The sequence below is a fragment of the Arvicanthis niloticus genome, chromosome X (assembly GCF_011762505.2).
Source record: "Arvicanthis niloticus isolate mArvNil1 chromosome X, mArvNil1.pat.X, whole genome shotgun sequence".
In the NCBI taxonomy this organism is placed as follows: domain Eukaryota; kingdom Metazoa; phylum Chordata; class Mammalia; order Rodentia; family Muridae; genus Arvicanthis; species Arvicanthis niloticus.
The window spans coordinates 11,073,730-11,101,477 of NC_047679.1; the positions used below are offsets into that span (position 1 = coordinate 11,073,730).

Below are 27,748 nucleotides of genomic sequence, written 5' to 3' on the forward strand. Positions count from 1 at the left end.
AGGCAGTGGGGGACAAATGTCTTGTGAATTCCAGGCCAGTCAGAGCTACATAGTGAGACCCTGTCTGGGTTGGTGAGGGGGGGGTGGGGAGCAGTGGAGGAGGTAGGAAATCCCATTCCACAATGGAGAACTTGAAAGAAGAAAGGGGTCACAAGTTCCAAGTAAGTTAAATGTCCACTTAGTGTTAAATCTTGACTTGATGCTGTCTTCCTCTGCCTCTGAACCTACTGGAGCCAAAATGTTACCCTCAGTGGCAGCTTGTTCCACTAAAACCAAGGAACTGCGTGCCTTTCAAAACTGAGGTACAGCCAGTTCTACCACGGGAATCACCCATCTCACACAGCCTGAAACCCCTACTGTTCTATCCTATAGAATTGCAGAAGGGGGAGGGCCTTCCTTTATTTTGTCCTTCCTTGTCTCCCTGTCTCAGTTGGCTGGCGGTCTGTGCTGGTGTTATTCCACCTCTGCTTCTGGATTCTGAGAAGAGAGCTGCTTAGATCAGTGAAATATATACAGCAATGATGTTTATGGATTATCTAGCCACACCCTTGGTCTTTCCTCTAGAACACATTCGTGGTTTTTGCATTATGGGTTAGGCAAAAATTGTTCTAAATCTTATCGTCATTCCCCCCAGCCCCCCTTTAAAAAGAATTTTTGAGGCAGGGTTTCTCTGTGTACTCTGTATTCTTGGCTGTCCTGGAACTCTGTAGATCACGGTGACCTCGAACTTAACAAATGCTAGGATTGAAGGTGTGTGCCACTGCACCCTGCTCCAAAACACTTCTTTTTCAATTGCTCTGTTCCTGTTCATATTTTTCTGTTGCAACAAGGAGAAACCAGGTTTCAATACTTTTCCTTTTCTTTTTGTGTGCTTCTTTCCCTTTGTTTTCCAGATAGGTTCTCATGCTGTAGTCCAGGCTGGTCTGGAATTAATTATGTAGCCAGAATTGCCTAAACTTCATGGCCTTCCTCTTGTCTCAGCCTCTTGTGTGGTGGGATAACAGGCATGAGCCGCCGTCTGTAACATTCTTCAGTGCATTTCTTAGGAATCTCATCTAAAAATCCAAGTTTATCACTCACAAGTTCTACCTTTATTGGAATAAATTCAGTCAAGTTCTTTGCATTCCTTCCAGTTTCCGTGTGTCCTTATTTCCATGTCAGATCTCAACAGAAGCACCTGTAATGTCCATAGTTTTACTGTCTTTATTTTTAAATTTTTTTCTTCTTAAATTTTTTTCATTTTATTTTATTGTATATGTGAGGGTATTTTGCTTGCATGTATGTTTGTGCACCACATGCATGCAGGGACATTGAGGTCAGAAGAGGGCACTGAATTCCTTGGAACTACAGTTAGAGACAGTTGTGAGCTGCCATATGTGTGCTTGGGAATGGAACCTGGATTTGAAAGGGCAGCCATTGTTCTCGATGGCTGAGCCACCTCTCCACCCCCATACAAACATACATACAGCTGTTGTCTTAGTCTTCTTGGGCTCCTGTAACAAAATACTATAAGCTGGATGTCTTATAAACAACAAAAACTTCTTTCACAGTTCCAGAAGCTAGTACTAACCAACTGGGTATCTAGTGAGGGCCACTTTTTTACTGTGTCCTTACATAGTTGAAAGTTTAGAACTCTAAACCCTATATCTACCTCCTAATATTGTCACACTGAAAATTAGGTTTCAACATAGGAATGGGTGACAATGTTGAGACTATACAAAATCAAGGCTTTTAAAAGCATGTAACCCCCCCCCAAACCTCTTCCTCTACCCAGTTATAAAACTGCCTCCACATCTTTAAATGTCTCTGTTAGTAGCATCCATCCTACTTAATAGTAAGTCTGTACTAACAATATGCCATAGATCAAGAGGCAGTGGGATGATGGTGTAGGTAGGCAGTTGCTCATATATCAGAGGCTGACCTTGAACTCCAGATCTCAAATACTGACTGGGGTTACAGGTGTTTTGTCTGCCTGTCAAGTGGTTAAGACAACAGAATTTCCTGGGTCTGGTGGTGTAAGCGACTTGATAGGCCAAGGTAAGAGAATCCAAGTTCCCAGGCCAGCCATGACAACCTGGTGAAACCCTGTCTCAAAAAGTAAAAGGATGACCAGACATGTCCTAGTGAGGTTTTTTTTTTTTTTGGTTTTTCGAGACAGGGTTTCTCTGTGTAGCCCTGGCTGTCCTGGAACTCACTCTGTAGACCAGGCTGGCCTTGAACTCAGAAATCCACCTGCCTCTGCCTCCCAAGTGCTGGGATTAAAGGCGTGCGCCACCACCACCCGGCCTCTGTGAGTTTTGAGGCTAGCCTGGTCTACAGAGTGAGTTCCAGGACAGCCAAGGCTACATGGAGGAACTCTGTCTCACAAAAACAATTGCAAAAAAAAATTTTAAAAAGGAGCTGGGGACACAGATTCATGGTAGAGTACGTGGCTAGCTTGTACAATGTCCCCTGTTTAACCCACAGGACAACAAACAGGAGCCATTTGTAGTCTTAGCTCTGGAGGCTGAAAGTTCACGTTCAGGTTTGCTTTGTTGTGAGTCACCTCTCCTTGGCTTGCTGGTGGCTATATCTCACTGTGTCTTCCTAAGGTCTCCCTCCTTTGTACATGCCCAGATCCTAATTGCTTCTCAGGGTACCAGGCAGAGTTTCATCAGAGCTCAACCTGTCTGCCTCATTCTCCCTTAATCATCTCTTTAGAGGCCCTACCTCCAAAGATACCCACACTGTAAGTTACTGGAAATTAGAACTTCTGCATGAAATTTTTTTAAAGCAGCATTATCCTGATTACTCATCCCATATATCTCGCAGCAGTACTACACAGAGCCACAGAAACACCCACTACTCACTGTAAAAGTCCCCACCACATAGCCTACAGGTCCCCAGTCTCTAGTCCTACAGACACCACTTCACTCGTAGACCTCATTACATCCTGCATGGGCCCCATTACTAACTATGTAATTCATATCACTCCACAGACTACCCACCATTCACCTGACAGAGCTTTCCTCCATCACTTAGCTTCCTGGCCCCCAATCAGTCATTCTACAGACTCATGCATCGGGAACCCTCAGACCTCTCACTCCACGGGCCTTGCCATTCACCCCACAGACACTCTATCATAACTCACTCCACTATGCCACGATTCCCCAATCTCTCACAACACAATACCCCAGCACCAACCTTGCAGACCCCTGTCACTCTACAGCATCGCATCAGTAACTTATAGATCCCTTACCACTCACCCTAAAAGACAACTACAGCCCCCCTACAGACTCATTATCTGTCCCATGGGCTCCATCATTAACCTTTCCCTTACAACTCAATGTCCATTATTTACTGCAAAGACTCTCCACCAGTCAACTTACCCACTGCTACCCAACAAGCCCTCATCACTGTCTCTTGATCACATCTAACAGGCCTCATCACTGCCCCCACAGAGCTTCCTTATGCCCCGTCTGTGTAAAGCTGGACTTCAGTTCAAATCCTGGCTTCATCCCGGCTTTCTGTGTAGGGTTGGAGAAATGTCTTTTGTGTTTAAAGCAAGGAAAACAGTTTTAATACACACGTTCCAAAAGGCGGCAGGCGTGGCAGCAACAATACCACTGGCAGTCATGAAATGTCTGGCCAAATGTTAAGACTAAAGTCCAGCATCACTTCACTGGGATCAATTCATTTCATATGCTATTTCTCAATCCCTTGGCCTGTTTAAAGACAAGCCGACTTTGCATGGCCTCACACACTAGGCACAGCCTCAGTCTCTGTCCATTGTTCTACCGACTCTGTGCTACTTTACCCTCTGACCTTGAACTTCTCTCTCCACAGCCTTTAATACTGACCTACTTCTCAGCAGAGAGGTACAGTAGTACTATCAATAATGTCCACCTCATTGACTTTTGAATGCAGACAAAATGAATTGATAGATGAAGTCTGTCTAGCACGTATACTTTATATTTGCTAAGTAGAAGAATGAATAGACAAATGAAAGGAAACATGTTGGGAGCCGACCTTTAGCAGAAAGCGGCTAGAAAGCACTTATCCACATGCTAGCCACACCTCCAAGGCCTACGTCATATCCATGCACCTACAGGGAGCGTGGCAAAAGTGTATAAATATCCTAGATTTCCCTTCAAATAAAGAGACTTGATCAGAACAGCTGTCTTGTCTCCATTCCTTGCATCTTTTCTCCTCATCCTCACTCTCTCTCCCTCTAGACCCTGACCTGAAGACCGGAGTGGCAGTTTGAAGCCAGGCAGAGCGGAGCAGGCCACAACATAGTAACTATTCAGGCTTGTTAAGTCTTTTGTCTCAAGCCAGGTAGAGGGGAGCCGGTTGCAACAGAAACGTTCTCTGCAGAATAACAGTAAGGCTCTCCTTTTTTATTTCCTTGCTTCCAGTATCTTTCTGTCTCTGCCCAAGACAGGGACATCTTACCCTGTCCAAAGGGTGCACCAATGCCTTTAGTGCTAATGGGTTGGTTATTGCACTCAATATAACTGAAATGAGAAGCAGACTGTCCAACTCTTTCCCAGCAGAAAACATCAAGTAGTGCATGTAGAACAGGAAAGACATACTAATAACCCTAGCTCGCTTTCAAAGAAAAGTCCCTGTTATTTATAGCTTCCAAAAAGTGTAATTTTTTTTTTAACGTATAATGCTCAGGCAAAAAAAAAAAAAAATTACTTTAAAATACTCCAGACTGATACTGCCAACTTGTCGAGAAAAGCTACTGGGGCTATAAATCAGAGTCACTGAGAGACTGACTGCTAGCCTGCCAAAAGCCGTGCTCTACTCTCCAGTACCAGCAAACTCATGAAAACACGTACAGTGGCACAACCTATAATCCTGCCACTTGGGACCAGAAGCTCAGGGTTTTCTCCAGCTATATAGCAAGTTCAAGGCCAGCGTGGGCTACCTGCGACCATCTTAGATAGATAGATAGATAGATAGATAGATAGATAGATACATACATACATACATACATACATACATAGATTATAGATACATACATACATATATACGTACATAGGTAGGTAGATAGATAGATAGGGGTTATAAGATGGCTCCACAGGTACAAAGTTTGCTGCCTTGCCTGGTAACCTAAGTTGGATTCACAGTACCGACCTGGAGAAAGGAGAGAACTGACCTCTGAAAGTTGTTCTCTGACTGTCTGTCACATGCATGCTGTGGCAAATGCACACATACAATAAAATGTAATAAATTTTTTTTAACTTCCCTGCTGGCTGTGGTGATGTATACCTTTAATCTTGGCACTATGGAGGTAGAAACAGGTGGATCTCTGTGAATTCCACGCCAGGTTGGTCTCCATGGAGAGTCACAGGTCAGTCAGGGCTACACAGTGAAAACATACTTCATTTTTTTTCCTCAAAAGAGCCTAAGATACTGGGCTGTGGTGGCTGCACACCTTTAATCCCAGCACTCAGAAGACAGAGACAGTAGGATCTCTGTGAGTTCAAGGCCAACTTGGTCTTCAGAGTGAGTTCCAGGACAGCCAATGATACATAGAGAAACCCTGTCTTGAAAACAAACAAACAAATAAACAAAAAGCCTAAGATATGTTCAACCATCTAACCCATATTTAACAAACACATACTTTTTGTTGTACTTGAAGTGCTGTAGGCCTCCTGTACACTAGACTATCTATCAATGAGGTAAACCCAGACAGAGCTTATAATAGGGCTGACCTCAACAAATTGTGAGGATTAAATAAAACAAAGACAATGTAGGGCCAGCACTTTTAAGACAGATTCTGAAGGATGAGGACAGCATGAACTACATAAAAATGTCTCAAAAATAAAATAAAACCTAGAAAAAAACTTGTGGAGAAAAGTAGGACCCCCTCCAAAAAAAGGGCATACAATGTTTGGGGTTTTTTTTTTTTTTTTTTTTTTTTTTTGGTAAATTACTTAATGAAGTATAAACAAGAGTTCAGAAGTGTGTACAACTTTATGTACAGTTCCTTGAATATAAGTGTAAATTATTAAAAGACTGGGAGATGGGCACGGGGAAGGTGGTACACACCTGTAAATTCTTGGAAGTCTGAGGTTAAAAAAAAGCAAAATACAAAAATCTTTGGAGAAAGATTTTTACCCCTTCAGGGTATTAATTCGAAGGGAAGTATTTGAAACCGATGACATCATCGGATGTCACCAGAGGCACGTGGCAACTCAGAGAGGGTTCTGGAACATTGATGTCAGCACGCTGTGGCCTCCTCGCCGCCCTCTTGTCTTTCTCCCGCTCGTCTGTTTAACGCGGCTGGTTCATGAATCCGGAAGTAGACTGCCAAAACAACCGCGACACGGGACCAGGACAGGCGGAACCTAGACAGGCACTGGTACACAGGCAGTAAAAAGCAAAATTCTCCACTCTGGGAGGCGGGGTTCCAGGCAAGAGCAGTCTAAGCGCATGCTCAGAGGCGACCTCCAGCCCAAGCCAGGTGGGAGGGGCAGGGTCGTACAGAAAGCTCTGCGCCTGCGCTCTGGTGCAAGGTGGGGCCGCGGGCGCCCGCACTGTAGGGTGTGCGCTAGGGTAGGGGCCACTACAGTTGTCACCTGGACAGAGACGACAGCGGCGGGATGGCAACAACCCCCGCGGCCTCAGACTTGACGTGCTCGGCAGCGCCCCCGCCCGCCGGAGGTGCCCAGGCGGCCGCGGCGGTTGAGGAGGAGGAGCGTGAGGTGGTACGGGTCCGAGTCAAGGTGAGGCCAGTGACTGGTCGGCCAGCCTGCCTGGGCACCCAGTGGACGAAGAGACCGTAGCTGTCATAGGCTAGAGCATCAGATCTGAGATTTGGGGCGTGACTTGGAAACTGGGGACGGGGCTGAAGAACGGAATTGATAGGAGAATGAAGGCGTGGGTCTTGGGGACATGTTGTTGGGTGTGGAACTGGTGAGAGGGGAAGGGGCCAATGGAGTGGATGGGAGGAGCCTACGGATAGAGGGGTAGGTTGTAGGGTTACAGGAGGGGCCTCTGGAGTCCAGAGGAATAGTCCTAAAGTCAGTCAACAAATAGCCAGTTGAGAGTTCGCTTACGTCCACGTCCCACCCCTGAGCCCACGTGCTTGTGAGAGGGGGACAAAAACAATGAAGTGAGATGTTTTGAACAGTGGTGAATATCACGAGAAAGTAATTGGAAAGGTTAGGATCTAGGGAGTTACTTTACCCAAAGCTGTATAGGAGAATATAAAAGAGGATTCAAATCACAAAACCCCCAGAGTAATAATAACAACACAGTGTTAGTATGTGCATTTAGTTTGTTTGTTTGTTTGTTTGTTTGTTTGTTTTTGAGACAGGGTTTCTCTGTGTATCCCTGGCTGTCCTGGAACTCACTCTGTAGACCAGGCTGGCCTCGAGCTCAGAAATCCGCCTGCCTCTGCCTCCCAAGTGCTGGGATTAAAGGCGTGCGCCACCACCGCACGACTAGTATGTGCATTTAGGATGGGAGAAGAGTTCTAGGTAGAGGGAACACCTAGATGAGCTTGGTATGTTCTATAGGTTCCCATACTGTTGGAAAAGGAAGTCTGGGGGCAAAAGTGATAGCCACTCAGGAGGAAGAAGGGCAGGTAGGACAGCTTGTGATACATACATACATACATACATACTCACTCTGAGGAAGGAACCTGTTGTGATACCAGCAAGCAGTGACCAGTGGCTCAGACTGGAGCGCCGTAGATCACTTTGGTGTGTTAGTGCTCTAAGGGAAAGGTTTAGTGAGCCAGATGAAGTGGGAAGGATGTTCAGAAGGATGCAAGAGAGGTCATCAGCACACACAAAAGTCTGGAGAAAGGATGTACTCAAAGTAACTCTCAACAGTTTGATACTAGTAAAGCATAAACTCCAGAATAAATCTGAGTGGAGGAAGGGCTAGCTCAGGACCCTAGGTTTGCAGTTGAAAGAAAGCTTTGCTTACACTGATTGCAGTATAGGGGGCTGATTTTATTGGGGTCAGGCTTGACATGGTGATTCTGGCAACCATATTTAAGGGGATCTAGAAGGACTGGACACTTGGACTACTGCAGTAGACTTTGTTCCTGGCCAGTCTGCTTTTGCAGAGCAAACATGGACCCTGTAAAATTCTAAGGACACATTCATCCTTTCTCTGCCCAGAAACTTTCTGTGACTTCCCCTCACCCAGAACAAAAACCAAGAACATCTCACCTAAACTTGGTCCCTGTCCCCTCTTCGACTCCTGCCTTCTACCACTCTTTTACCTCACTCACTCTTGCCACATGGTGATGTACCCCCTCATGACCTCCCGCTGTCCTCTTTCCCCAGAAATGTGAGAGCTTCTTGTCCCCCGAGTTCCGCTCTTTTGCTGTAGATCCTCAGATCACCTCCCTGGACGTGTTGCAGCATATCCTCATCCGAGCCTTTGACTTGAATGGGTGAGTGGGAAGATGAAGCAGGCCGGTCATCTTAAAAGCCACTGTCAGGCTTCTGTGGTTTAGTTTTGTTGTTTGGTTCTTTGGTTTTGTTTGTTTGTTTTTTTTTTTTTTCAAATAATCCCACAGTGGATATGTGTATCTTGCTTGGAATCCATGGGAAAAGTCATAAGAAAAAGTAGCAGTCGTATTTCTGGGTTACAAGGTGTGTACTTAAAATCTTAAAAGGAATAGCTGGGTGATGGTAGCGCACACCTTTGATCCGAGCACTCAGGAGGCAGAGGTAGGTGGATCTCTGTGAGTTTGAGGCCAGCCTGATCTACAGAGGGAGCTTTAGGACAGTGAAGGCTACACAGAGAGACCTTGTCTCAAAAACAAACAAACAAACAAACAAAAACTATTCAAGGAATGTTTTCAAAATGATTCTCCAGACAGGTGTTACCAATACAGCTTCAGCAGCAGCACAGGAAATGTTTTTCTGGATATGGTGATTCACACCTTTAGTCCAAGTACTCTGGAGGCAGAGACAGCCTGCAAATCTCTGACAGTTCAAGGCCAGCCTGGTCTACATAGTGAGTTCCAAGACAGCCAGGGTTATACAGAGAGACCTCTCAAAAAAAAAAAAACACAAAAAACAAGATAAAAGAAAACATTTGTTTCACCAAACAGTCTCTGGAGGCTGAGATGGGAGGATCAAGGTCAGTCTAGGCTACGTAATGAAACTGCCACAAAAGAAAAAAAGGAAACAATAAAATCAGTTGCTTTTTTTCCTGTCCTCCCAGACAATGGTTAGTATAAGACATTGCAAAATTTGTGGGTCTTAGAGAGTCGATAGCCCTTAGGGGCAGATGTGTTGGTTATTTTCTTGGGGGAGGGAGGCTGCTCTGGAGGAATACAGTATGAAATTGATGGATATTTAGGAGAATCCTTGGTTTACAGAGATCATCAAACAAAATATCTCTTTACATATTTGCACAAGTGTATCTGGATAAATTCGTAGTTCTGGTTAAACATTTGTGCGTTTACATCTTGTTGTAAAAAAAAATAATAACAACCATACAGACTGCTTTTTTTTTATGTAGTAAGAAGGCTGCTTTCTTCCACTTCTGTCCCTCAACTACACTGTTACCATCCCCAGAGGGGACCAACAGTCTACCAGTTTTCAGTGTGCCCTCCAGATATAAGCAGGTGTGTATCTGTTTCTGTGTTTGTGTAACAAAGTGGATATAAATGACCTAACCTCAGGATACCCGAACTCCTTAGCATAGTTCCCAGCAGATAGAAGGAAGTTGTTTTCAGTACCTTTCATGTTGCCTTCCTTGTTTTGTAAAACTGGTCTTGAAAGCTGCTGGGGAACTGCAAGATCCCCAAGATCCCAAGAGCTCCCTTATGTCCTTTGTCCAGGAAGAAGAACTTTGGCATCAGCTACCTGGCTCGAGACCGGCTAGGACAGGAAACTTTCCTCTCCCTCATTTCTGATTGGGACCTCAGCACAGCCTTCGCCACTGCCTCCAAACCTTACCTGCAGTTGCGTGTAGACATTCGGCCCTCAGAGGACAGTGAGTACCCAGTGCCTTAAGGGAACAGCTTGGAGATCCAGCTTTTCCCATAGGGTGATAATTCTACACCTTACACTCTGGGTAGGCCACAGGGACACATTTTTTTTTTTTAATTATGTCAGAAGACCTGGGTTCAATCATCAGTACTGACCCCAAAAGTTTTGTTATAGTAATGGTACTTGTATGCTTTAAACTCAACGTCAAGGCTAACCTGAGCTATAAAAGCAGCCCTGTCTCAAAACAAAACTACAAAATAATTCAGGTTTGGGGTTTTCAAATTTCCTATTAGGAATATGCAGCCTATATTATCACATTGGCAGTTAATTTGAAAGCATAGCAATATGGTAATGGTTTCAGGGTTACTGGAGGAACATGTCTGTGCTCTTGGGGAAAAGCCATTTACATGTGAAGTGGTAGAGTGCATAGTGTTCCGAGGGACTTTACAAAAATGTGTTTACATGCAGAAGGAATACAATAAAACACATGTGGTAGAACAGCTAATGTCTTCTGGATGAGGGCTACAGGCGCAGGGTGTTCGCTCTTCTCTCTTTCGCAATGCAAGACAGAAAGCCAGGACTTGCTCACTGGCATCAGGTAATCACTGTGCTACGGAGCTATACAGCCACCTCCAGTGTGCATTCTGGTAGTTTTTAGTTGGTGGTGATGGTTTTTTTTTTTTTTTTTTTTTTTTTGGTTGGTTGGTTTTGTTGTGTTTTATAACATAAAGGTGGTTTCCATTGCATGTATGTCTATGTACTCCATGCATGCTTGGTACCCAAGGAGGCCACAAGAGGACATAGCCTCTCCTGAACTGGAATTACAGATGGCTGTGAGCCACCTTCTGGGTGCTGGGAATGAAACCCTGGTCCTCTTGAAGAGCAGCCAGTTTCTTTGAGCCATCTTTCTAGCACCACACACTGTATTCTGTTTTTAACATTTTATAGGTTTGAATTTGGTTTTGGTTTTGGCATTTTTTTTTTAAAATAGTTGTGGTATATAGGTCTGGGTACTGGGGAACTTGTCATGTAAAGCTGGCTGGCATCAAATTTGCAATGATACCTTCTGTCTGTGCCTCACAAGTGCTAGGATAACATAGCTCACCATGCTTGGCTGTTATTGGTTGGTTTTGGTTTGGTTCTAAGAATTGAATACAAGGCCATATGTTTGCTAGGCAAGTGTTATATGTACCACTGAACCTTTTTATTTTAAGATAGGTCTTGCTACATTGTCTGGGCTGACCTAAAACGTAACAGTTCTTCCACCTCAGCTGTATGAATAACTGGGAATACGATACACCCAGCAATACTCAACACCTAGCAAGTTTTTAAAATTAATTTTGTTTATTTTATTCTCTCTCTCTGTGTGTGTGTGTGTGTGTGTGTGTGTGTGTGTGTGTGTTTGTATGCATGCATGAGCACACATGAACATGACACATACGTAGAGGTCAGAGAACAGCCTTCGGGAGTCAGTTCTCTCCTGTTATGTAAATCCCAGGGATCACACTCAGGCTTGGCAGCAAGTACCTTAAAGAACCGCTGAAACATCTTGCCAACTCAGCAAGTTTTTTGTTTCATTTTGTAATAAAATATGCCAGAGCCATACAGTTCCTAGCCTTAGAGAACCTTTGTACCATTTGGGATGACCGGGGCATTGTACTGATACCATGGTAAACATAAATAGTTTCTTCACCTCTAAAGTGGAAACAGTAGTGTTATTTAAACACAAAGTCTTCCTGGCTGAGCAAGCTGGGCAAACCCACCTGAGTCAGAGCTGAGAGGATGCCAGTGGAGCATAGAGTCAATGATACCTGTCTCTTTACAGAAACACATTTGAAAACTTCTTTTCTATGTGTTTATGGGTGCCTGTATGGGGGTGCATGTGTGTGCCCATAAGGAGACAGAGGTTAACGCTGAGTTTCTCAGTCACTCTCTACCTTATTTTTTGTTTTGTTTGTTTGGTTCTTTGGTTGGTTGGTTTGGTTTTTCTTTTTTCTTTTTCTTTTTTTTTTTTTAAGATTTATTTATATCTTACGTCTTCAGACACACCAGAAGAGGGCATCAGATCCCATTACAGAGGGCCACCATGTGGTTGTTGGGAATTGAACTCAGGATCTCTGGAAGAACAGTCAGTGCTCTTAACCTCTGAGCCATCTCTCCAGCCCTGGTTTGGTTTTTCAAGACAGGGTTTCTTTGTGCAGCCTTGGCTGTCCTGGAACTTGCTCTGTAGATCAGGCTGGCTTAGAACTCACAGAGATCCACTTGCCTCCCAAGTGTTAGGATTAAAAGCACAAACCACTATGCCTCTTATTTTTTGAGGCAGTTTTTTCACTGAACCCAGAACTCACCATTTGGCTAGATTGGCTGGTCAGCAAGCCCACAGATCGTCTTACCCGACTCCCCAAGAGCTGGGATTATATGGGTATACTATATGCCTCTCATTTTATGTGGGTTCTGGGGATTACTAGGGATCAATGCCCAGGCTCTCATGCTTATATAGCAGCCACTGAGACATCTTCCTGACCATAGATATATCTATAAAAACGGTTTTCCATAGGTTAGACAGATGCCTCAGAGCTTGGGAGTACTGGCTACTCTTCCATAGAACCTGGGTTCAGTTCTCAGCATCCACACGGCAACTCAAAACAGTCTGTAACTCTTGTCCCAGGAGATCCTGACACTGTCTTCTACCTCCACAAGCATTGTAAGAATGTGTGCAGATAAACCTCTCATAAAATAATTTTTTAAAATTAACTCTACAGTTATTGATGAATTAGTTCTTTTCCCACTATTTCCAAAAGTGCTTAGATGCCAGGTTCCAGGGTATGCATGGTCTGTTTCTGAATTTTTAATTTTTTTACTCTAATCCCTTCATTTACAAACATCTTTAATAGGACTAGCAAGCAGAGTTGATTGAGAAAGGAACAACTCCCTGAAGCCATGAGAGGACCCAAAATAATGTGTATTAAATGTGTATTATACTTTAGCTATTTTGTATATGTGTATATATGTATGTGTGTGTCCACAGACATACCAAAGAATGCATGTGTCAGTCAGAGGACAACTTTCAGAGTCAGTTCTTCCTTCTATCATGGATGGATTGAATTTAGTTCATCAACCTCCTGAGCCATATTGCATGGACACACATGTACCTGCATGCCATGGCATGCATGGTGCACAGAGGACAACTTGAGGGACTCTGTCCTTCCACCATGTGGGTTCTGCAGGTTGAACCAGGTCACCAGACTTGGTAACAGGTTCCTTTGCCTATTGGTCCATCTCACTGGCTCTATGTGGGTCCTTGTGTGTATTCCTTTCCTTTGTTTCTTGACAGGTTCTAACTTCTCAGGCTGCCATGGCCTTCTAGGTGCTAAGATCACAGGTATAAACCATCACATTCAGGTTACTATAGTTTTAGTGTTTTCTTTCATAAAAATGTTATTTTTCTGGAATGTTTTTCAGTGCTGGGAATGGAAGCCAGGGCCTTGCACATGGTAGACAGGCACTTTTCTACTGAGCTATCTCCCCAACTCTAAAAATTTTTCATGAAAATCTTATAAATGTACTCTTGTTTGCATATGTGTTCATATGTGTGCATCTGTGTGAGTATGTGCATGCACATGTGCATGTGTTTGGAGGCCAGGGGTCAGTGTTGCTCGTCTTCCTCCATCACTTCTTCATGTAACTTTTCAGACAGGGTCTGGCTGGAAGCCCTGGGGAAACTTCTGCTTTTGTTTCTCCAGTGCTACCGGCTTGATTACAGGCTTGCACCTGTCATCTGTTTGCATGTGTGAATCTGTGTGTACCGTGAAACACATGTGGAAGTCAGGGGACAGTTTTTCAAGAGTCAGTGTCTCCTTTCACCTTGTTAAGGCAGGGTCTCTTTCTCTTGCTGTACTGTATACTCCGGGCTAGCTGGCCCATGATCTCCCAGGCAAATTCTTTATTCTATTACCAAACTCGCCGTAGGAGTGCTGGATTACAGATGTGCACCACAACATCTGGCTTTTTGAGGATAGAACTCAGGTTACCGGACTTGTGGAGCCATCTCCCTAGCCCACCCCTGGCCTTTATGCCAGTAGCAGAAATACAAACTCTTATGCTTGTACAGCAAGCACATCTCCAATTGAGCCAAACTTCCCAGCCCCTATTCTTCTTTAACTGAATCAATTTGTCATAGCATTAAAATGCTAAGGCGAGGACTAGGCGTGGTAGCACATGCCTTTACTCCAGCCTTGGGGAGGCAGAGGTAGGATCTCTGAGTTGGAAGCTAGCCTTGGTCTACATACTAGTTCTACACCAACTAGGGCTACACAGTGAGGCCTTGTTTAAAAAATAACCCTGCGGGGCATGGTGGATCATGCCTTTAATCCCAGCACTAAGGACAGCCAGGATTATGTAGAGAGACCCTGGATCAAAAAAAGAAAAATAGGTACTGATGGAAATTTTATTGGAGTTACGTTTTGGGGGGTAATATTGACACAGTCTTTCGATGTAGCCCTGGCTGGCCTGAAAAATCACAGAGATCTGCCTGCCTGGCTCTCCTTCCCAAGTGCTGAGATTAAAGGCATGCAACACCATGTCCAACCTTGGAATTAAATTTTTCTCTATTTTGGTTTCTCTGTGTAGCCCTGGGTGTCCTGGAACTCACTCTGTACTCCAGACTGGCCTCAAACTCAGATATCTGCCTGCCCCTGCCTCCTGAGTGCTGGAACTAAAGGCATGTGCCCCAGCAAAGAACAAAATTTACGGGCTACAGAAATATTTTAGTGACTCAGAGAATGTACATCTCTAGCAGAGGACCCAAGGTCGGTTCCCAACACTCACATCAGGTGAAGTCTCTGGCCTCAGTGAGCATTGGCACCTCATACACAGACACTCAACTGAAAAGTTTTTAAAATGTAAGAGAGAAATTAATGGGGTGCAGTAAGGAAACTGCTGCTCCAAGAGTATTTTCCAAACTGCCTAGGCTGTCTCTCAGTAGAGCAGAGAGAAGTGACTGAGGTAGGGGTTGGGGGGAATGCCCTTTGGTTAAAAGGGAATGGATACCTGCCTAGAAGGAGGCCTAGAGGCTAGCACAGACCTTGATGTGCTAATAGGCAACACAGTCTTATGTTAATGGGAGCCCAGGTCTTTTGTCAGAGGTAAGGAGAAAATAAATACTCTTAGCAAGGATGAAATAATGCTTCAAGGCCCTGAGGGAATTCTGGCTTCTGTCTAAATGCCGGACCTTGGAAAAAGGAATTTTTGGAGGAAACTGTTTAGTAGTAACCTACTAAACGCATTCACCTTGTTAAAAATAAAAAATGAGGCCCAGGAGGCTGAAGGTTTGCAAGATCAGAGGGTCCTGTGCGTTATGAGTTCAAGGCCATTCTATGTAAGTAAAATGTACATGTGTGTGTGTATGTGTGTGTGTGTGTGTGTGTGTGTGTGTGTGTGTGTGTGGTGTGTGTGTGTGTGTGTGTGTAAGGGGGAAGGGTAGCTCAGTGCTTGAGCATTTGCCTACATTTGCTAGGCCCTGAATTCAGTGCTTAGTACTGAAATAATCAGAACTGACCATGAAGGCCAGCGATAAAGCTTAGTGTTAGATAGATAGATAGATAGATAGATAACATACATACATACATACATACATACAGTAGTTGCCTAGTGTGCTGGAGGCTGTGGGTTTGATGCTCAGTATCACAAAAAATAAACATAAATGAAAATTTTTTTAAGATGTATTTATTTTACTTATGAGTACACTGTAGCTGTCTTCAGACACACCAGAAGAGGGCATCGGTTCTCTCATGACAGATGGTTGTGAGCCGCCATGTGGTTGCTGGGAATTGAACTCAGGACCTCTGGAAGAGCAGTCAGTACTCTTAACCACGGAGCCATCTCTCCAGCCCCCTGAAAATATTTTTAAACCATGCTAGAGACTCTAGCTAGGGCTGTGGTGCACACGCCTGTAACCCCAACACTCTGGAGGTAGAGGAAGTAGACCTCTTAAGTTCAAGGCCTCTCTGGTCTACAAAGTGAGCTCCATGACACCCAGGTCTACTCACAGAGAACCCTATCTCAAAAACAAAAGAACACAAAAATCCTACAGACTCTAGGGAACACTATGCTTAATTTTATACACATCACACACACATACACATGCCTTCTGCTTTAGTGATCAGTTTGCTATATAACCTTACAGGTCCTTTACTATTTACAAACAAATTTATTCATATATTGGGGCATGAAAGTATTATTTTATGTACAGTGGTGTTCTGCTTGCGTGTATGTCTGTGTGAGGGTGTCAGATCCCCTGGAACTGGAATTACAGACAGTTGTGAGCTGCCACATGGTTGTAGGGAATTGAACCCAAGTCCTTTGGAAGAACAGCCAGTGCTCTTAACTGCTGAGCCATCTCTTTCCAGCCACCCTGATATACTCTCAATAAGTATCTAGTGTATGGACCTTGTATAATATTGTTAATGCCATTCTTGAGATCATATTGCTTTTCTTCTTTATGGTCTGTATATAGGTGGTTTGCCTGCATGTAAATATGTGCATCATGTGCCTGCCTGGTGCCCAGGGAGGACAGAAGAGCATTAGAGCTCTTGGGACTGCAGTTATACATGGCTGTGGGCTACAATGTGGGTGCTAGGAATCAAACATAGGAATCATAACAGCTGAGCCATCTCTCCAGCCCCCTGAGATCATTTTCATGGCTCTGAAAGCATCAAGCATGTTGTGACTAAGTGGAAGGTCAAGTCTCTCTGAGAAGCCCATTTCACCACCTGTACACGTGGTACATTATCAAGCAAGGACCTTGAACCAATTTGGACATTTGTGATAATTTTCTTTGTATTATTATTGCTACTAATAGTTTCCTTGTCTGTCTATCTGTCTGTCTATCTATCTGTTTTTTTTGTTTTGTTTTGTTTTGTTTTGAGCCAGGGTTTTTCTGTGTAGCCCTGGCTGTCTTGGAACTCATTCTGTAGGCCAGGCTGGCCTCAAACTATCTGCCTCTGCCTTCTGAGGCCAGCCTGGCCTACACAGAGAAACCCTTGAAAAACCAAAAAAGAAAAAGAAAAAAAATTCTGGGGCTGGGGAATAACTTAATAGTATAAGAATGCTTGTGCAGTAGTAGTATACATAAGTCCCTGAGAATTATCCTCTACATTGCTCACCAAAACAGCTGGGTGTAGGACCACATGTCTGTGATCCTAGCAATCATGTAGCAGAGACAGAAAGATTATTGTAAGTCCCTGCAATCAGGCTGAGACAGAAGGATTACTGTGAGTTCAAAGCCAGCCTAGGCTACAAAGTCAGCCAGAAACTTTCTCCCTCCTTCTCCCCGGACACAGAAAAAACAATTCCGATAGTTAGCTGTAGTGTTAGCTACTTGAGAGGTTGAGGCAGAGATTACAAGTTTAAGACCTGTCTGTGCAGTTGGTTCATGGTCAGCCTAGGCAGCTTAGTGAGGCCCTGTCTCAAAAAAATACTCTAGGGCTGGGGCTGGGTCATGGCTCAGTAAGAGAACTTGCTGCTAATGTAGAGACCTGGGTTCCCTGCCCAACAACCAGATGATAGCTTAAAAACTGTCTTTAACTCAAGTAGAATTCTAGTGCTGCCTTCTAGCCTCCACAGGCACCAGGCATGCACAAAGCATGCATGCAGATGAAACCAGGCATACACATAGAAATAAATAAATATATTCTAGAAAGAAAGAAAAGGTGTGGGCTAGAAAGATGGCTCAGCAGTTAAGAACTCATACTGCTCTTTTAGAGGAACCGTGTTGGGTTCCCAGTACCAACAGTCCAGCAGCTCAACTTCCTGGAACTCTAGCTCCAAAGGGTTTGATACCTTCTTATGGCGCCCTTAGGAAAGAGAGTGTGTGTACCAGGTACATGCCTAGTGTCCTTGGAGGCCAGAAGAGGGCATTGGACTCCTTAGAACTGGAATTACAGGTGATTGTGAGCCACTATATAGGCACTAGAAATAGAACCCAGGATCTCTGGAAGAAGCTAGTGTTCTTAATCTCTGAGCCATCTCTCTAGCCGTGTGTGTGTGTGTGTGTGTGTGTGTGTGTGTGTGTGTGTTGTATGTATGTATGTGTGTATATACACACACATATATACATATATATACACACATATATACTACATATACACACATATATATACATACATATATATGTGTGTATATATGTATATATATGTAACTATATATATAAATACACACACACACATACAACATCTTTGTTAGATGGGGTCTCACTATGTAGTCTTGGCTGGCCTGAAACAGAGGTTCATCAGCCTCTTCTTCCCAGGTGCTGGGATTTAAGGCATGTGCTACTACACAGGGCTAACACTATTGTATTTAATGGCAGTGATTTTGTGGTCACTTTTAATTTTTAAAAAAGCCTTTGTCATCCTCCTGATGTTTGTTTTCTTAGCTATTCTTAAACATGAATTCGTTCTTGTGAACCTTAAAATAATATCATGCAGGTTCAGGGGGAAAACATTAGAATTCTGGATTTCTATATTAGTTTAAGGTTTGGCAGGTTTGACAACTTTATGATGAAGATGTAGTATGTATCATATATATCATGTTATACCACAAATAGGGTCTGGGCCAGAAGCCCATAATGAAATGCTTGGATGTGTCTACAGTAAATGTGTGCACATTCACCCACCCATAGTGGGTTATGTAAAGACTATTTATAGCCTCCTGTTGGTCCATGTTAGCTTTTGCCACTAGACAGGTTTGTGTTTGCAGAAATCCTTTGCCTATTTATAAACGTGTTTTCAATTTTCCTATTGTTTATCAATATTTAATAGAATGTTTCTCTTTTCCTGTTAACTCCTTTTAGCCTTTGATAGTATATTTGTTCTCTTCTTCCTCCCTGCCTCCTTTCTCTCTCTCTCTCCCTTCTCTCGGGCCTTCTTTCTGTCCTCTCTGCCCCGTCTCTGGTCTCTACCCCCCCAGGTACCAGCATAGGTATGGGCTACTATACTACACTTGGCTGGCTGACCCTCTTTGTGACATTCATATTGTTGCTGGAGCTTTCTGCTTATGTTTGCCAGGTTTATCTTAAAGTTTCTTTAATGTTCACCCCCACGCCCCCATCCCACCCCACCCCTGCTTTTTGAGGCAGGCTGTCACTATAAATCCTATAGCAGCTTTGGATTCACTGTGTAGCCCATGCTGACTGTAAACTTGTGATAGGCTACATACTTCATCCTGCCAAATACCAGAATCACAAGCATGAGCCACTACACCCAGCTTCATTTTGAGCCTTTTATTTTCAAATATATATTTATGATTTTACAGGTCAGGCAGTGGCAGCACACACTTTTAATTCCAGCACTCAAGAGGCCTCTGCAGATCTCTGTGAGTTTGAGGCAAGTTCCAAGACAGCTAGGGCTACACAGAGAAACCCTGTCTCAAAAAAAAAAAGTTCCCCAAACCTAAGTATTTATTCTTTTATGTGAATGTATATGTGCCTGAGTGTGTATGTGTACACCATGTGCATGCAGGTGCCTGGGATAGCTGGAAGATGACCCTGGAATGAATTACAGGTGGTTATGAGCCAACCGGTATGAGTGCTGAGAAATGAACCCAGGTCCTCTGCAAGATTAGTAAGTCCTAACCATTGAGCCATCTCTCCGACACCTTCAGCCTTCTTGGTTAGTTTTAGGTATAACTTTTTTTAAAGAGTTGAACTCTGGGCTTTGCATTTTTAAGCTGAACCACTTGTTTTTTTTCCTCCTCTCCTCTCCTCTCCTCTCCTCTCCTCTCCTCTCTCCTTCCCTCTCTCCTTCCATCCCTCTCCCCTCTCTTTCTCTCCCCCCCCTTTGAGACAGGGTTTCTCTGTTTAGCCCTGAATGTCTTGGAATTTGCTAGACCAGGCTGGCCACAAACTCAGGCATTTCCCTGTCTCTGCCTCCACAGTGCTGGGATTAAAGGGATGTGCCGCCACACCTGGCCTAACATGGTCTTAAAGTTGTTTGGTTTTCATTCTTGGTTTTATTTATTTATGTGTATGGAGTTTTGTCTGCATGTGTCTATGTACCATGTACATGCGCTGTACCCACAGAGGCTAGATGAGGAGGTCAGATTACTTGGAACTAGAATTACAGGCAGCTGTGAGCTGTGTCTTGTGGGTGCTGAGATTTGAACCTGAGTCCTCTGAAAGTACAGCTAATGCTCTTAATGGAGGAACTGTCTCTCCAGCCATTTCTTTACATTAGAAAAATGTCCATCTAGTAATTCTAAACCTATTTAATTCTAAGATCTTCATCTGATCTTTTTAGTCTCTTCAGGTTTTGCTCTGTGCATATTGGGTTTCCCAAGCTTAGCCTCAAGGGCTTTTTGACTTTTTCACTGGCATCATGTAACCTTAACTCTTTGTCTTACAGTAGCTTCTTAATTTGGTAAGTGGTGCAATCTCCTCACCTGCAAAGTGTTTTAATGCTCTGATTAATGTCTTAGCAAGATCACACTGGCAGCTGTTAGTGGCAGGGACTGGTTAGAAAGCAGCAGTCTAAGGTCTCTGGGGTGGTGATTCAGATGGATTCACAAGGTGGATAAAAAACTAGGTGTATTATAATAGATAGGCTAATACGGATTTATATAGATACGCCACAGGAGCTTGGCAGTGATTTAGACTTGGGGACTGAGAGGATGGGGGGTATCAAGTTTTGACAGTTGAACAGATGAAGTAAAAGAGGAATAGCTGTGCTGGGAGTGGATTTCTACCTCTCCTTTGTGACCCTTTGTTTTGGGGTACACTCAGAGATTTACACGGAGAGACAGTGGCATCTAGACATGGCCTTGCTTCTCCTGCAGCTCTGTGTAAGAAAGGGCTGAGTCCATGAAAATGCTGTGGAGGGGTACCATTGGCCTGCTGATGACAGTGACTTAAATGGAAGTTGCTTTGTTTCATGTAACTATTTGTTTCATATAATTATCCATATAATGGAATTGGTATTGGATGTTGTTAGCTTTTGCAACACTGTAAATGTCAGTCGCCATCTATTAAGATTCTTGAATTTAGAAGCGCATGCCTGTAATCCTAGAATTCAAGAAACTGAAGTATAAGAATCACTGAGTTCAAGGCCAGCCTGAGCTACAGAATTAAGTTCCAAGTCAGCCTGGGTTAGATGAGACCTTTTCTCAAAAAAAAAATTTTCAAACTTAAAGTTAGGTTGATGGAGTGCCTTTCACATACATGGGGCCTTAGTTTCTATTCCTACCACACACACACATGCACACACACAGGACTCATGGTAGCGGAGATGGTTCAGCAGTTAAGAGTGCCTATTGGGGTGAGATGGCTTAGCCAGTAAGGTAAAGGCACTTGCCACTAAGCCTGACAACCCTGAGTTACGTTTCCAAGATCCACATGGCAGAGTGAGCAAGGTGACTCCCATGGGTTGTCCTGTAACCTCCACACATGCACCACAGCACATGCATGCACCTACATAGTAAATGAATAACTTGGTTTTTTTGTTGTTGTTGTTGTTGAGACAGGCTTTATCTGTGTAGTCCTGGCTGACCTGGAACTTGCTCTTGTAAGCCAGGCTGCCCTTGAATTAAAAAAATTTCCTGCCTCTACCTCCTGAGTGCTGGGATTAAAGGCATGCACCATCTTGTCTGACAGCAAATGTAATTTTTTAATTTAAAAAATGGGGCTGGAGGGGCTGGAGGGGCTGGAGAGATGGCTCAGTGGTTAAGAGCACTGACTGCTCTTTCAGAGATCCTGAGTTCAATTCCCAGCAACCACATGGTGGTTTACAACCATCTGTGATGGGATCTGACACCCTCTTCTGGTGTGTCTGGATTGTATTCATATACATTAAATAAATAAATCTTTTAAAAAATGGGACTGGAGAGATAGCTAAGTGGTTAACAGCAGCATACTGCTCTTCCAGAGGACCAAGGATTAGTTCTCAGCACCCTTGTCAGGGGGCTCACAACTGCTGATAAGTCCAGTTCCAGGAGATATGACATCCTCTTCTGAATTCCATGGGCATGTCTGTTTCACATGCACATACCCCAATACAAGCACATCCATATATTATTCAAAATTGAATAAAGAGTGCTTGCTACTCTTTCAGGGACCTGAGTTCAATTCCCAGTATCCACATATAGTGGCTCACAACCTCCACAATTCCCCAGAAATCCAAGGCATCTGTAGGATTCTGCAGGCACCCACACTTGTGTACATACATCTCCATAAAGACATACTCACACATTATTCAAAATAAAAGGAAAGAAAGGAAAATCTTCCTGGGCTAGAGCCATGACTCATCAGTTAAGAGCACTAGCTGCCAGCCAGGCAGTGGTGGCGCACGCCTTTAATCCCAGCACTTGGGAGGCAGAGGCAGGTGGATTTCTGAGTTCAAGGCCAGCCTGGTCTACAGAGTGAGTTCCAGGTCAGCCAGGGCTACACAGAGAAACCCTGTCTCGAAAAACCAAAAAAAAAAAGAAAGCACTAGCTGCTCTTCCAGAAGACCCAGGTTCAGTTCCCAACACCCACATGACTGCTCAGTCCCGAGAGATCTAATGCCCTCTCTTCTGGCTTCCCTGGGCACTAGGCATGCATATGGTACACAGACATACATGTAGGCAAAAGCCATACACATAATCTTTTTTAAAGATTTATTTATTTTATAAATGTGAGTACACTGTCACTGTCTTCAGACACACCAGAAGAGGGCATCGGATCCCATTACAGATGGTTGTGAGCCACCATGTGGTTGCTGGGAATTGAACTCAGGACCTCTGGAAGAGCAGTCAGTGCTCTTAACCGCTGAGCCATCTCTCTAGCTTGAGGACAACATCTTAAGGGAAGGGGGATCGATAAGCAAATGGAATGCAAGTGACTTAAAACAGAAGGGGACCAGCAAGAGGAGGCAAAGAGAATGGGGGAGGGCAACAAACGGGCTGAGGATGAATAAGAACAAAGAGTTTTGGTACATGTTTATGGAGACCTCATAATGAAGCCCAATACTTTGTATGCTAACTTAAAATACTTAATTCAAAAAGGAAAAGGATGAGGGGAATGATGATAGAGGAAGAAGAAGCATCTGCTGGTGTTTCATCGGCCAGGAGCAGCTAAGAGCAAGCATAGCATAATCCTTTGTCTAACACATGCAGCACACCTCTCCACTAACACCTTTTCTAGGCTCTGACTGGATTCTGGGGTAAGGTAAATGGGGCTGGGATTCGAGAAATGGGAATCTACCATTTCCCAGCTGTAGAATCTTGCTCACTAACTAGTTATTCCAAACCTCTTTGGTCCTTTTCTGCCAAAGAAGAATGGTAGTAGCATTTCCTATGGGGAACGCTATCATGAATGTAAGATGAGGAGTGTTGGCTCGCAACTTTGGGCTTTACATTCCACTTCTTTCATTCACTAGGTATGAAGCCTTGAGCAAGTAAGTATCTATAGACCTGTTTCCTCATCAGAGATACTGAGCAAGCCAAGTGAGGTGGCACACGTCTGTAGTTCTTTCATTCCTGCTACTCATGAGGCTGAGGCATCAAGAGGGTCAAAGCCTGTCAGGACTAGAATAAGTTCAGAGCCAGTCTGGGTAACTTAATGAAACTCTGTCTCAAAAACGTTGTCTTGTAGGTTCCTGATGGAGCTCAGCAGTAGAGCTTGGCTAGCACATGTGACCCCAGGACGATTTCCTCCAGGCACAAAAAATACATATTTAAAAAAGAATACTAGCGCCGGGCGGTGGTGGTGCACGCCTTTAATCCCAGCATTTGGGAGGCAGAGGCAGGTGGATTTCTGAGTTTGAGGCCAGCCTGGTCTACAGAGTGAGTTCCAGGACAGCCAGGGCTACACAGAGAAACCCTGTCTCAAAAAAAAAAAAAAAAAAAGAATACTAGCTAGTACTTCCATAGGACTGAGTATAAAAAACTCCTTTATTTTATTTTTATTATCACAGGCAACTTCTACCATGAGGGCTCCAGAGATTAAACTAGGTCATCAGGCTTGGTGGCAAGTGCCTTTACTCACTGAGCCACCTCACTGGTCCTCAAGATTTGTTTGTTTGTTTGTTTGTTTGTTTGTTTTGAGACAAGATCTCACTATGTAGCTCTGGTTATCCTGGAACTCACTTTGTAGACCAGGCTGTCTTTTTTTTTTTTTTTTTTTTTTGGTTTTTTTCAAGACAGGGTTTCTCTGTGTAGCTCTGGCTGTCCTGGAACTCACTCTGTAGACCAGGCTGGCCTCGAACTCAGAAATCCGCCTGCCTCTGCCTCCCAAGTGCTGGGATTAAAGGCGTGTGCCACCACTGCCAGGCCAGGCTGTCTTGAAATTCAGAGATCTGTCTGCCTCCGACTCCCTAGTGCTAGGATTAAAGGCATGTACTACCAGGCCCTGAGTGTTTTTTGATGAGATAGAGAATCTCATTACCTAGCCCAGGCACTGACAATGCCTGATCTTCCCACCTCAGTTTCCAGAATAACTGCCAGGCTCAATAGATAAGATATTCTTGTCCCAGTGCCTTTCACTTAGGAAGAACTCAATAAATGTTCCTTACATCATTAAAATACTAAAGGCTTCCCAGCCATTTTGTGAAATAGTTCCCATGTAAGACCGATCATGGCTGATATCATTATTATTGTTATTATTATTGTTTGGATGAAACAAGGAAGAAGAAATAGGTGCTGTTTGTTGCCTTGCACATACCTAAGCTTTAGAAAGGAACCCAGCCCTATGATCTGGGTTCACATCCCTGTTCTTATAGTGCTTCACTCTGTGTGCTTAGGCCCATTGTTGGAAGACTGGGACATAATTAGCCCCAAAGATGTCATTGGATCTGATGTGCTACTGGCCGAGAAGCGATCCTCACTGACGACAGCTGCCTTGCCTTTTACACAATCCATCCTCTCTCAGGTGATTTCAGGAGACTGGGGCGCTCCAGCTATGGTTGGAGGGAAGGGCTTATGTGGTATTGCCATTCCAGAGCTCACTGGCTGGCACCTGCCCTATCCTGTACAGGTAACCTGTAGCTTCTCTTCCTCCTTCCTTCCCAGGTGGGTCGTACACTGTCTAAGGTCCAGCAGGTGCTGAGTTGGTCTTATGGGGAAGATGTCAAGCCTTTCAAGCCACCTCTGAGTGATGCTGAGTTCCACACATACCTGAATCACGAGGGGCAGCTTTCCCGGCCTGAAGAGTTGCGCTTGAGGATCTACCATGGCGGTGTGGAGCCTTCACTTCGAAAAGTGAGCCCTCAGTCAATCACCGAACCCATCACTCTATCAGTACAGTCAGTAGAACACACTGTCATAGGTAGGGTAGAGAAATTCCAAGGAGGGAGGGTCTGTGTTCGGTAGGTCTTAGTGGCAGGAAGGCAGACCTAGCACAAGGACAGTGGTCACAAGAGACGGGTGGTGACTAGCTGACATACATGGGTATGGCAGCTTACTAGTGGAAACTCAGCCCCATGTCTTCTGTCTCTGGCCAGGTGGTATGGCGGTACCTCCTGAATGTGTACCCAGATGGGCTGACAGGCCGTGAGCGGATGGACTACATGAAACGTAAGAGCCGTGAGTACGAACAGCTCAAAAGCGAGTGGGCCCAGCGAGTGAGCCCTGAGGACCTGGAATTCATCCGCAGCACAGTCCTCAAGGATGTGCTTCGCACAGACCGAGCCCATCCCTACTACGCAGGGCCTGAGGATGGCCCACACCTACGGGCCCTACATGACTTGCTCACCACCTATGCCGTTACCCATCCACAGGTATCATACTGCCAGGGTATGAGTGACCTGGCCTCACCAATTCTTGCTGTCATGGACCATGAAGGCCATGCCTTTGTATGCTTCTGTGGCATCATGAAACGCCTAGCTGCCAACTTCCACCCTGATGGCCGTGCCATGGCCACCAAGTTTGCCCACCTCAAGCTGCTCTTGAGACATGCTGACCCAGACTTCTACCAGTACCTGCAAGAAGCAGGTGCCGATGACCTCTTCTTCTGTTACCGCTGGTTGCTACTGGAGCTGAAGCGGGAGTTCGCCTTTGATGACGCTCTCAGAATGCTAGAAGTCACCTGGAGTTCGCTGCCCCCTGACCCTCCAGAACATGAAGTGGAGCTCGTAGGACCTCCCAGCCAAGTAGCAGACACTGGCTTTGGTAGCCACAGGGGGCGGCCAGTCCGTCAGAGGCACATGCTGAGGCCTGCTGGTGGAGGAGGCAGTGCTTTTGAAGATGCCGTTGTCCACTTAGCTACATCTAGCCGGGGACCTAGTGGTGGGGGACGGCTCCTAAGACAAGCCAGCCTGGATGGTCTCCAACAACTCAGGGATAACATGGGCCCCAGGAAGGACCTTCTGGTCCAACTATCCCACCCAGCTACCCTCATTAGCTCTAAGTCCCTCTCCGAGCCCTTGCTGAATTCCCCAGATCCACTCCTCTCTTCTTCTTCTCGGCCTGATTCCCCATCTTCGTCATCTCCTCCATCTACCCAGGAGGCTTCTCCTTCTGGTGACATAGCTGTAGGATCCCCCTTGATGCAAGAGGTAGGTTCTCCCAGAGACCCTGGGAAGTCCGTACCACCTCCACCTCCAATGGGCCTTCCTCCACCCCAGGAGTTTGGCCGAGGGAACCCATTCATGCTCTTCCTCTGCCTGGCTATCCTGCTGGAGCACCGTGACCACATCATGCGCAATGGGCTGGATTACAATGAGCTAGCCATGCATTTTGACCGCCTGGTGCGCAAACACCATCTGGGGCGTGTCTTGCGCAGGGCTAAAGCTCTCTTTGCTGATTACCTACAGTCTGAAGTGTGGGACTCTGAGGAGGGGGCTGAGGCCACAGCTCCATCTTGATTATACTCCCTCCAGCCTTCCAACCCCAATGGTACTCCATTCTTTGCCATGAGGGCCTACACATGAGACCTTATTCCCTGCCTGCCATCCCCAGACATCTTGGAACCTGGGGCCCTCTCTCCCCGGGTTTGAGTATGTGTGGCTCAGCGTTGTCACTGCCCCACAGAGGCCACAACCTCTTTCTGGTTTTGTTGTTTCTAAAGCATACTTTCCATACACAAAGGTCACTGTGGTATGTGTATTTCTCTATTTCTTGGATGTTATAAAAGTTACTGGGGGCTCTTTAGTTGATGTGACTGTAATACTTCAGTTGATGTAGGGTGGTTCCTGCTTTCTCTGCCACAAGGAGAATAGTTGTTGAAAATCAGTTATTGATAGCCCAGCCGGGGGACTGCTTTAGTGTTCCATGTGCTTTGGAGCCAGCTTGTGGGACTATATGACATGCCATGGTTAGAGCCCTAAGCTAGGTTTCCACCTTGCCTTAACCATTTCAGCATATTTGCCTGTTCCACATCACTAATCTGGCTTTAAAAAAACAAAGAATGAAGCACCGAGAAAACTTGAGCCCTACAAGAGTTAGCCTAAGTATTTGCAAGATAGTGACATATCAGGTCCTTGGGGCTGGATGACAGCTCAGGGGTTAAAAATATTCATTACAGCCTGGTGGTGGTGATAGTGGCAGCAGTGGTGGCATATGCCTTTGATCCCAGTACTCCAGAGGCAGATGCAGGTGGATCTCTGGTTTCAATGCCAGCCTGAGCCAGGTAGTGGTGGCGCATGCCTTTAATCCCAGCATTTGGGAGGCAGAGGCAGGCGGATTTCTGAGTTCGAGGCCAGCCTGGTCTACAGAGTGAGTTCCAGGACAGCCAGGGCTATAGAGAAACCCTGTCTTGAAAAACAAACAAACAAAACAAAACAAGGCCAGCCTGGTCCACAGAGCAAGTTTTAGGACAGCCAGAAAGTCTG

General features: G+C 44.9%; 1 protein-coding gene across 2 annotated transcripts; it reads left to right on the forward strand.

The window, feature by feature from the left end:
- Positions 1-6,207: 6,207 nt before the first annotated feature.
- On the forward strand, positions 6,208-27,004 carry Tbc1d25 (TBC1 domain family member 25). Of its 2 annotated transcripts, XM_034484885.2 has the most exons (7): positions 6,701-6,719; positions 8,295-8,404; positions 9,484-9,589; positions 9,806-9,960; positions 24,722-24,849; positions 24,990-25,178; positions 25,421-27,004. In XM_034484885.2, exons 2-7 carry the CDS (start codon positions 8,401-8,403, stop codon positions 26,780-26,782), a joined length of 1,944 nt encoding a protein of 647 aa, XP_034340776.1. In that variant the 5' UTR covers positions 6,701-6,719; positions 8,295-8,400; the 3' UTR covers positions 26,783-27,004. The 2 variants fall into 2 exon arrangements, with proteins under 2 accessions (XP_034340775.1, XP_034340776.1); XM_034484884.2 differs by lacking the exon at positions 9,484-9,589 and having other exon boundaries at positions 6,208-6,719.
- The last annotated feature ends 744 nt before the right edge of the window (positions 27,005-27,748 follow it).

Coding starts and splice junctions, on each gene's coding strand:
- Tbc1d25 (XM_034484884.2), top strand. CDS start 6,597: ATGGCAACAACCCCCGCGGCCTCAGACTTGACGTGCTCGGCAGCGCCC. Junction 8,405..9,805: donor CGAGCCTTTGACTTGAATGG/GTGAGTGGGAAG, acceptor TCCTTTGTCCAG/GAAGAAGAACTTTGGCATCA. Junction 24,850..24,989: donor CACAATCCATCCTCTCTCAG/GTGATTTCAGGA, acceptor CTTCCTTCCCAG/GTGGGTCGTACACTGTCTAA.